Raw genomic sequence first — 11,407 nt, 5'->3', positions numbered from 1 at the left:
TCTTTATTGATTGCATTGACATAAAATCTAAGGTCACAGAAGCAACCGATATGGCTCTTAATGGGCCAAAATCCTACAGGACCCCTGGCTCTCCATGGACAGAGTCACTTGGTAAATGCTTCTGCCTGGCTTGGCCTCCTTCCCCCAGTGCCCTCTCCTCCCACATCAGTGCCTCTCAGCTAGGCCCAGGCCTTGGATCCTGTATGAACCTTTCTCTACAGAGTGAAGATCAGTAACTCATGTCATCTCAGATGTAAGGATTCAGGTCACCTGTGTTGTTTGTCTCCCATGTCACCAGCGCTGGAGCCAGGTGATGAATGAACCGCTCATTTGATGAATGCCCTCATTATCCTCGCACGAAGATGTTTGCTTTTCACACTGTACACAATTGGGTTCATTAGGGGCGGGACCAGCAGGTAGACATATCCCAGGAGAACCTGAAGCAAGGGAGAAAAGCTATTCCCGAATCTGTGTATCACAGACAGGCCAATCATTGGTGTATAGAAGAGCAGGACAGCACAGAGGTGGGAGACGCAGGTGTTCAGGGCCCTGACACGCTCCACATGGGACATGATGCTCAGCACTGTTTTGAGGATCATCACATAAGATAGCAGGATGAGCAGGAAGTCCAAACCCACCGTGGAGACTATTATGAACAAGCCATAGATGCTGCTGACCGTGATGTCTGAACAAGCCAACTTCATGACCTCCTGGTGCAGGCAGTAGGGATGGGAGAGGACATTGGCTCGACAGTATTGGAACCGTTTTAGGAGAAAGGGGACTGGGAATACTACAGCCAACCCTCTTAGCACAAACACCAGTCCTATCTTAGCTATTCTCTGCATGGTTAGGATATAAGCATATTTCAGTGGGTGATAGATCGCAACAAAGCGGTCCAAGGCCATTAACAGGAGCACAGAGGATTCAATGAATGAAAATGAGTGGATGAAGAACAGCTGGGCGAAACAAGCATTGAGGCTGATCTCCCTAGATTTAAACAAGTATATGCCCAGTATCGTCGGTATGGTGGCTATTGATAAGCCAAGGTCTGTGATGGCCAACATGGAAAGGAAAATGTACATGGGCTCATGGAGGCTTGGATCTGTTTTTATAATGAACAGAATGACTGAATTTCCTACTATCAAAATAACATACATTAAACAAAAAGGGATAGAGATGATCCAGAGATGGACGTCATCCTGCCCAGGTATCCCGGTGAGAAGGAATGCTGCAGAGTTGAATTTGGTGTCATTGAGAGCTGACATAATATACTGGGCATGTCCAAGAAGTTTTGAAATTTCCTTCCTGAAAAGAAAAAGAACAGGAGACTAGATGATATTTAACGAGACATCTTTCTGCTCCCAGTGCAAGCCTAGAGATTCCCAAGAGGTAAAGGAAGATCAGCAAAAATAGTTATGATTTACACTCATAGGAAGACATGCACTGCCAGACTGGATCAGCTCTGTAGTCCATATAGCCCTGTATCCTGTAGCCAGGTACAGAGGTTTCAATGGAAGGTGGTAGAAGCCTTGCAATAGGCAGCTCTGAGATAACCTGCTCCCAGGGAAAGTTTCCCCAGACACCCACTAGTTAGACATATTTTGTGGTGCAAATCAAGAAGGTTTAGAGCCCTTCCAAGATTTTTAAAAAGAATTCTCACTGGTTACCCATATAAACACCCAGTCCCTCTTTGAATCCTGCTAATCTCATGGCCCCATTGATATCTTTTGGCTGTGAATTCCACAGACTACTTAAGCACGATGTGATTTTACAGTTGTGACCTTCATACAGACTCACTTTCTGGCCCTCCACTTCTGCATGTGGCCCATTGTATCATGGCGTGTAGAAACAGATGGCAATTGCATAGTGAAAATGGGCATTGTGTTTATCTGTCCTGAATTGAAACTATTTATAAACATGTTGCATAGACTCATTGTATATTTTCTCCACTCCTGAGAGTCCAAATTATGCCACTGTCTCTTTGCAGCATTTTTGGACCAGGTTCCGCATTCAATAACAGTAACTTCAATGGTGTCACTCCAGATTTACATATGTAATTTTGATCAGAACCGGGTTCTATAACTTTCCTTTACCAAATGCTCCCGGTAATACACTCTGATCCCAAGAATTCCTCCAAGAAAAGCTGAAGTGATTTGCCTGGCCAATGTTGACTGAATCCAGAGAGGTCACCCTACAGGTTTATTTTCATCCTCACAGGACCTGCCTCCTCTCCCCATGCAACGGTCTGTAGCTATCTGGCAAGTTTCAAGATAAGACAGACAGTTAGTTCAGCTGGGAGCGGGAGGGGTTGGTGTCACACATGGGTGAAGACTGCAATCACTGGTACTGCACTAATGTCCAGTTGAGTGTACATGTTAATTCAGCCATGGGAGTGTAATAGGTGATAGGTGTGAATTGCATAGAACTACTATTGCACTCCCCTTTCCTACACCTCAGGTCAACTCTTTGCTGAAACACAGACCAGCAGTTCTGTTGTCTCATGACTTAGAAAATGCATTTGCTGATTAAGTTTCCTGGAGCAAATAAATCTGAGGCGATTTGGGACCTAGTCACTGAGATTCTGTGGGGTCTTCTCTCACACAGCCCCTGGAAGGATTGGGCCCAGAGCACATGGCTCTTCTAGAAATGGGACCCCCTTGACAAATCCTGACTTGGGGCCTTGGAGTTTAACACTCCGAGTTCGCTTTTAGTGTCAGCTTTCTGTGTAGTTTGAATAACCCAGCAAGGAGCATGGGCAGATGTGGGGGAGGGGTTCCCAACCTACCTAGCGCTGCCTGTCCTCCAGCCCCATCACTGAGTCACCCCGACAGCCACGGTGAGCCCTCTGCCGCTGCACAGAACATCTGCAAATGTGAACAGCTTCCGGCCTTTCCCCTCCACTTCACATTTTAAAGACAGTGAAACCTGTCAACGTATCCAATTCCTGCTAGATGGGGAGCCGCTGACACCAGAGGTCTTCACCCTAAGGACAAGGAGTCATTGGAGAGGTGATACGGGCAGCAGGCAGTATCTGTTCAGATAGGGAGGCAGGTGTCTTTATGAAGCATGCCGGCACATTCCCTTGGGGGCCACTTGGCCATCAGGGAACCTCAGCTGCTTGGCTTAGTGTGCACCAGCTTTAACTCCCATCACGACCAATGGCAAAGTGCAGGAGACCAAATCACGGGGGATGTGATGATGCTACCCAACTGGACTGTAGCAGAAGCCATCCCACAGGCTCTAATTTTGGAATCCAGGCTTATCATCACTTCTTGTATGGTTCTGATTAGTCACATAGCTACCTCGGGGGGCGGCCAAGTGGTAACAATGATACTGTCACAACTGTGATCTTGCTGAAATAAAATAGAATAATAATAATATAGGACCAGATTTTTCCCCGGCATCCCCCTTTCCTGCATTACAAACCCAGGGTGCAAGCCAAGGAGAGGAAATTCTACATGGCTCCCTACATGGGAATTTTCCTAGCATCATTCAAGGGGAGGGGTTCCCTTCCCTTCTCCCTGAGAACTGAAAGGGGGGACACAGGGATCCCAACAGTTAGGCACAGATCTCAGTGATCCACCTGTAGCTTGTGAAATTTGCTGTGCTGGAGGAAATGTATATTCCTGTTTCTGTGCCTTTTTGTAACTTAAGGTTTTGCTTAGAGGGATGCTCTCTGTTTTGAATCTGACTGCCTATAAGTTTATCTTCCATTCTGATCTTATGGAGTTGTTCTCTTATCTTTTTTTGTTCTTCTAATAAAGTTCTGTTTTTTAAGAATCTGATTGGTTTTTTTGGGTTGTAAAAATCCAAGGCTGGTTTGTGCTCATCTTGTTTATTTTCAAGCCTCCCCAGGAAATGGGGTGTAAGGGCTTGTTGGGATATTTTGGGGAAATAGGAACTCCATACCCTGCTGCCTCATTTACCACAGACACTGAATTTCATCTGCCATTTTTTTGCCCTGTTGCAAAGTTTTGTGAGATCCCTTTGAAACTCTTTGCAGTCTGCTTTGGAATTAACTATCCTGAATAATTTTGCATCATCTGCAAATTTTGCAACCTCACTGTTTATGTCCTTTTACTCTACTTTGCTGAACCTCCCAGCCATCCCGTGACGCTCCAACTCTCCCTCATAAATCCACAACCTATCCCACACTGTTACCCCTGAGCACCCCCATATCTGCCACAGATACCAAGGGGTGGATTCATGGAGCTTCCCAGAAGCCAGCTGTCACAGGAGGCTGTGATAAGAAGCCTTTTATAGACAAATGTCAGAGGTGTTGGTCTGTGGAACCCTGACATAGCCCTGATCTTATGGTCTCAGAGTATCTGAGCACCCTTGAATGTATTTATCCTCCCACCACTGCTATGAGGCCCCACCTACTGCCTCATCTTTTCGCACCAGGCCCTTCCTCCTAGCCCTCCACTTCCACCAAGCCTCCTCCCCCTGGCTAGGCAGGAGCTAGGCCATGGTAAGAGGTGCCCTAAGAGCCCAGACTACCATAGGGAGCCCGGACTCTCCACCTTCCCTAGGGGGTGCATACTGGGGGCTGGGGATGCAGGCTAGGGGATTCTTTTGGGCCCTTTAGCCTAATGCCAAGGACGGTCTGGGGCTCCTCACAGTCGCTCTGGATCCCTGAGCAGCCCTTACCATGGCCCAGCTTTGGCTTCTCTCCTGAAGAGAGGGTGGAGTCTCAGGTAAAGAGGAGGAGCAGGAGTGAGGTGTTGGGGGAAGGGACGGGGCAGAGAGAGGGGCCTCAAATGAGAAGAGGGGCATAGTTGGGGGACACAGAGGGGGTGGAGCTTCTGCATATGTCCCGCTTTTTCCTTTGGAGAAGGTGGTCATCCTATAGTGAATGGGCTGGGCTGGGATAGGAGCTAGCTGTGCTTCTGTGGGGGAGATGAGTCCCATTTCCACCCCTTTGCATTGCTAGGGCAGCACAGAGGGGCCAGGGAGGGAATCTGGGCTTGAGTCTCTTGCAAGGTCTTTTGTGTGTCAGACCCTCATTCACACATAACTTTTTGAATGTATTTATCCTCTCACCATCCCTGTGAGGCAGGGCAGGGCTATTATCCACCTCTATGGAGGCCATACTGGGTCAGATCAAAGGTCCATCGAGCCCAGTATAATGTCTTTAGACTGTGGCCAGTGCCAGGTGCCCCAGAAGGAATGAACAGAACAGGCAAACATCAAGTGGTCCACCCCAGTTACCCATTCCAAGCTTCTGGCAAACAAAGGCTATGAACACCATCCCTGCCCATTCTGGCTAATAGCCTTTGAGGGGCCTGTCCTCCGTGAATTTATCTAGTTCTTTTTTGAACCGTGTTATAGATGTGGCCTTCAGAACATCTTGTGGGTTCCAGGACTAGCTGCTCCAAGAAGCAGTCAGTTAAGGTGTCAAGAAACTTTATTTCGGCATCCCGTCCTGAAGTGACATGTACCCAGTCAGTATGGGGACAGTTGAAATCCCCTGTTATTATTATTAATGATTTTTTAAAAAATTGTAATAGCCTCTCTAATCTCCCTGAGCATTTCACAGTCATGATCACCATCCTGGGGAAGTGGTCAGTAATATATCCCTACCACTGTATTCTTATCATTAGAACATAGAATTTCCACCCATAGAGATTATATGGTACAGTTTGGTTAATTTAGGATTTATACTTCATTTGATGGTACAATTTCTTTCACATATAATGCAACTTCCTCACCAGCATTACCTATTCTGTTCTTTCAATGTATTTTGTACCTTGGTATTACTGTGTCCCATTGATTATCCTCATTCCACCAACTTTCTGTGATGGCTATTAGATCAATATCCTCATTTAATACGAGGCACTCTAGTTCACCCGTCTTATTATTTAGCTTTCTGCATTAAATGATGTAATTGAATGGGACTTTTTTTTTTATTGGATTGTTTCTCAACAGATCCTACCTGTATTTTATCATCTTCCATCCTCTCCTCCTTACTAGGTCATAGCGAATCTCCATTAATCTATCTTCCCTAACGGATGTCGCTGTCCAAACTATGTGCTCCTCTACACCTGTCAGCTGTCCCCCAGCCCTTAGTTTAAAAATGGCTCTACAACCTTCTTAATGTTAAGTGCTAGCAATCTGGTTCCATTTGGCTTAGGTGGAGCCCAGCCTTCCTGTATAGGCTCCCTCATTCACAAAAATTTCCCCATTTCCTAATAACATGTGCAGCACTGCTCTGTGTCAGTGGCATTACAGACAGATGGGCGTGAATGCATCAGGTGTGCAGTGCACAGTCATCAATGGGAGAGGAGCTGCCTAAATGACTGCTCCTGGGGCTCCTGCTTTAACCATGTCGCTGACACAACTCAGACACATGCACCTGGCTGAGTGCAGAGGGAAAGGGGGATGACTGTGTCACTTGAATAGCCCCTGAACACAGCTGTTGGATCACGCGATACCCAGAGCATTCAGGAGAGGCGAGGACTGGAACTGCAGAACATTTCACAGCTTTTTCCCTGGCTCATGGATGTTTAACCAGAGACGGAACAGTGACAGGTCAGGTGTAATGGGAAACAACAGCCAAATCCCTTCTCTTTATTGACTCTATCAAGAGGAACTCTGAGTTTGGAGCAGGCACTGATATGGCTCTTTATGAACAAACATCATACTGGTCCACTGGCTCTCCATTAACAGACAGATTGTAAAAGCTGCTACCTGCCTTGGTCTCCTTCCCCCAGTGTGCTAGCCTTCCTCACCAGCCCCTCTTCCATTCTTCCAGGCCTTATACCCAATCTGAACCTCTCTTTACAGAGTAGAGTTCAGTAGACCATGTCATTTCGGATGTAAGGTCCTGAATAGAATAGGTAGTTGTGGCCCGTGTTTTTCATCTCCCATGTCACTGGCCCTGGAGCCAAGTGATGATCTGACCCTTCACTTGACAAACACCCTGATTATCCTCGTACAAAGCTGTTTGCTTTTCACGCTGTACACAATTGGATTCATAAGTGGTGGGACAAATAGAGAGATATAGCCCAGGAGAACCTTGAGCAATGGAGGAGAGCCCTCCTCAAATCTGTATATCACAGCCAAGCCAATCTCTGGTGTGTAGAAGAGTAGGACAGCACAGAGGTGGGAGACACGTGTTCAGGGCCCTAAGGTGCTCTGCATGGGACGTGACTTTCAGCACTGTTTTGAGGATCATCACATATGAGAGGTTTCAGAGTAGCAGTCGTGTTAGTCTGTATTCGCAAAAAGAAAAGGAGTACTGGTGGCACCTTAGAGACTAAGAAATTTATTTGAGCATAAGCTTTTGTGAGCTTCATCGGATGCATCCGATGAAGTGAGCTGTAGCTCAAGAAAGCTTATGCTCAAATAAATTTGTTAGTCTCTAAGGTGCCACAAGTACTCCTTTTCTTTTCACATATGAGAGGAAGATGAACAGTGAATCCAACACTACCATGGAGACTGTAAGAAAGAAGCCATAGATGTAGTTGACTGTGATATCTGAATAAGCCAGCTTCATGACCTCTTGGTGCAAGCAGTAGCAATGAGAGAGGACATTGGCTCAACAATATCAGAACCGTTTAAGGAGAAAGGGGAGTGAGAATATTACAGCCCCACTCCTCTTAGCACAAACACCAGTCCCATTTTTCCAGTTCTCGAAAGGGTTAAGATAGAAGCATATCTCAGTGGGTTACAGATAGCAACAAATCGATCAAAGGCCATCAGCGGGAGTACCAATGATTCAATGAAAGAAAGTGAATGAATGAAGAACAGCTGGGAAAAACAAGTATCCACACTGATCTCCCTAGAGTTAAACAAGAATATATCCAGTGTTGTTGGCATGGTGGATATCAATAAGGCAAGGTCTGTGATGGCCAACATGGAAAGGAAAATGTACATGGGCTCATGGAGGCTCGGATCAGTTTTTATAATGAACAGAATGACTGAATTTCCTGTTATTGAAATAACATACACTAAGCAGAAGGTGATAGAGATCCAGAGATGGATGTCTTCCTCCCAGTGAGAAGGAACACTGCAGACCTGAATTTGATGTCATTGACAGCTGACATAGTGTACTGGACAGGTCCAAGGAGTTTTGAAATATCCCTCCTGAAAGGCAAAAAAACCCCACATGAGACTAGATGATATTTAATGAGACTTTGTTCTAATCTCAGTGCAAGTCTAGAGACTCCCAGGAGCTCAAGGAAGATAACCTAAAGCATGGTCTTGAATTTACATCATCGATAGGAATATAAGCATTGCCAGACTAGATCAGACCTGTAGTCCATCTAGGCTCGTATCCGATGCCCAGTACCAGATGGTCAGAAGAAGGTGAAAGAAGCCCTGAAATAGGCAGCTATGAGATAACCTGCTCCCAAGGAAAGTTTCTCCCCAAGACCCACTAATTAGACATATATTGTAGTACAAATTAGGCAGGTTTAGAGCCCTTCTTAGAGCTTTTTTGTTAAGTCCTCACTACTGTAGTTGGATTTTCTGTTTACCCATATAAACATCCAGTCCCTGTTTCAAACCTGTTAAGCTCTTGGACCCATTGATATCTTGTGGTTGGGAGTTCTGCAGTCTAATTGAGCACTTTGCAATTTTACAATTGTGACCGTTCCACTGACTCCCTTTCTGGCCCTCCACTTTGGAGTGTGGCCCATTGTACCATGACATGTGTGTAAACACATGGCAGGTGCATAGTGAAAATGGTCATTGTATTTATCTGTCCTGCATTGAAGCTATTTGTTAATGTGTTTCCTTCATGGGTGGAACGTAAGGAAGGCAAGGGAAGGCAGGCTGCTCTTGGTCTGGTGCTGGGGCTGACGGTTGTCTCTGTGTGGCTGCCTGGCCCCCATGCTCCAGGGCCGGAAAGGCTGGGGCTGCGCCACACACTGGGAGGGAGGAGGCTGGGGAGATAGGGTTGCTCTGGGGCTGGGGTCACTAGTCTGGGGCATGGCCTGTTGCTGCGGTTGTGTTGCGGGGGGGGTTGTGGAAGGGGTGGAGCCTCAGGTGGAAGGGGCAGGGCTGGGGGCTTGCCTGCTCCAGTTGTGGTTTCACCACCACCCATGGTTTCCTTGCCGAATATATAAATATATAATTTCCTCCACTCCTCAGATTCTATATTATGCCACTGTCTCTTTGCAGTAGAGGGATACATTCTTAGGGCCAATTTCTTAATTCAGTAATTATGATTTCAACTGCATCACTCCAGATTTACATGTGTAAATTCAACCAGAACCAGGCCCAACGATCCGTTGTCTACAGCCAAGTGCTAAGATACAACCACATTTGCTCCGATCTCTCAGACAGAGACAAACACCTACAGGATCTCTATCAAGCGTTCTTACAACTACAATACCCACCTGCTGAAGTGAAGAAACAGATTGACAGAGCCAGAAGAGTACTCAGAAGTCACCTACTACAGGACAGGCCCAACAAAGAAACGCCACTAGCCATCACCTTCAGCCCCCAACTAAAACCTCTCCAGTGCATTATCAAAGATTTACAACCTATCCTGAAAAATGATCCCTCACTCTCACGGGTATTGGGAGACAGACCAGTTCTCACTTACAGACAGCCCCCCAACCTGAAGCAAATACTCACCAGCAACCACACACCACACAACAAAAAAACTAACCCAGGAACCTATCCTTGCAACAAAGCCTGATGCCAACTCTGTCCACATATTTATTCAAGTGACACCATCATACGACCTAATCTCATTAGCCACGCCATCAGGAGCTCATTCACCTGCACATCTACCCATGTGATATATGCCATCATGTACCAGCAATGCCCCTCTGCCATGCACATTGGCCAATGCAAAAGAATAAATGGACACAAATCTGACATCAGGAATCATAACATTTCAAAAACCGGAAGGAGAACACTTCAATCTCTCTGGCCACTCAGTAAAAGATTTAAGGGTGGCAATTTTGCAACAGAAAAGCTTCAAAAACAGACTCCAACGACAAACTCCTGAGCCTGAATTAATATGCAAACTAGATACCATTAACTTGGGTTTGAATAGAGATTGGTAGTGGCTGGCTCATTACACATATTGAATCTCTTTCCCTATGTTAAGTATCCTCACACCTTCTTGTCAAATGTCCAAATGGGCCATCTTGATTATCACTACAAAAGTTTTTTTTTCTCCTGCTAATAATAGCTTATCTTAAATAATTAGCCTCTTACAGTTTGTATGGCAACTTCCACCTTCTCTATCTATCTATCTATCTATCTATCTATCTATCTATCTATCTATCTATCTATCTATCTATCTATCTATGCATCTGATGAAGTGGGCCATAGGTATAGCCCACAAATGCTTATGCTCTAATAAATTTGTTAGTCTCTAAGATGCCACAAATACTCCTGTTTTTTTTGCGGATACAGTAGTAACACGGCTGCTATTCTGAAAACTCTCTTGTACATAGTAACACCAGCACCTGTTATTCAGCCACGATGAGGGTTTGCAGGACACAGATTTCAAAGATAAATGCATGAGTATTCATGGAAATTGAACTTCATTTCATACGTGAAAATAGCTACTTTACCTGACATCTAGCACTCATAGACCAGAGAGGGGGGGCGAGATGCAAGTACCCCTGTAACTCTTATTGGTATCTACAGAGCAGAGATGCTGGAGCCCTCAGCCACTAAGGAAACAGAAATATTCCCTATCTGACCTGTTCCCACAGAGCAAAGCAGCTCTGAATACCTGCGTTTATAATTGACCCAAATAATTAAACTTTTGAAAATGCATTTGCTGATTAAATTTCCAGGAGCAAATAAACCTGTGGCAATTTTTGAACTATTAACTGATATTCCCTGGGGTCTCCTGTCACTCTGCTCCTGGCAGGATCGGGCCCAGAGCACACTGCACCTCCAGAAAGCCTCACTGGGCATATTGTGTTTTTTTTAAAACTCCAGGCTCGCTTTGAATGTCAGATTTGTGTGCAGCTTCAATAACCCCCTAAGGACCATGGGCAGGTGTAGTGTGGGGGGGGGGTTCCCAAGCTCCCCAGTGCTACCAGTCCACCAGCCCTTCCCTGAGTCACCCCAACAGCCCAGCTGAGTCCTCTACTGTTGCACAGAACATCTGCCAATGGAAACAGCTTTCAGTGACCACTGGTAGCTAGGCCACCTCCCCATAATCTCTGGGCCTCCACAACTGCTCTAGGACCCTCTCCAACTCCCGGCCAGCACCGGTTCATCAGAAATGTGTGACCCGGTCCTATCACAGTAGCCACGGCCCCCAGGATCTGCTGAAGGAGCATTGTACAGGGTGGAAGGGGCTGTACAGTGATGGGAAGGCTGCTTAGAGTAGAAGATGGGCACAATACCCCAGCCCTAGACTGGTCAGGAGGTTTTGAACTTTCTATACCCAGAGTGCAGCCATAGACTCCATCAGTGCAACCTTCAT

At 46.0% G+C, this 11,407-nt stretch overlaps 1 protein-coding gene and 1 pseudogene across 1 annotated transcript; both read right to left on the bottom strand.

The window, feature by feature from the left end:
• Positions 1 to 326: 326 nt before the first annotated feature.
• On the bottom strand, positions 327 to 1,289 carry LOC119849848 (olfactory receptor 51G2-like). Its single transcript, XM_038387131.2, has one exon. It carries the CDS (start codon positions 1,263 to 1,265, stop codon positions 327 to 329), a length of 939 nt encoding a protein of 312 aa, XP_038243059.1. The 5' UTR covers positions 1,266 to 1,289.
• A 5,617-nt stretch (positions 1,290 to 6,906) lies between these two features.
• Positions 6,907 to 8,048, bottom strand: LOC119846919 (annotated as a pseudogene).
• Between the last annotated feature and the right edge of the window lie 3,359 nt (positions 8,049 to 11,407).

This window comes from Dermochelys coriacea, chromosome 1 (genome assembly GCF_009764565.3).
Source record: "Dermochelys coriacea isolate rDerCor1 chromosome 1, rDerCor1.pri.v4, whole genome shotgun sequence".
Taxonomy (NCBI): domain Eukaryota; kingdom Metazoa; phylum Chordata; order Testudines; family Dermochelyidae; genus Dermochelys; species Dermochelys coriacea.
Note: the sequence above shows the minus strand (reverse complement) of the source record. Positions and strands in the feature narration are given on the sequence as shown.

Excerpts from the sequence above, each read along its gene's own strand:
- LOC119849848 (XM_038387131.2), bottom strand. The coding sequence starts at position 1,265 with ATGTCAGCTCTCAATGACACCAAATTCAACTCTGCAGCATTCCTTCTC.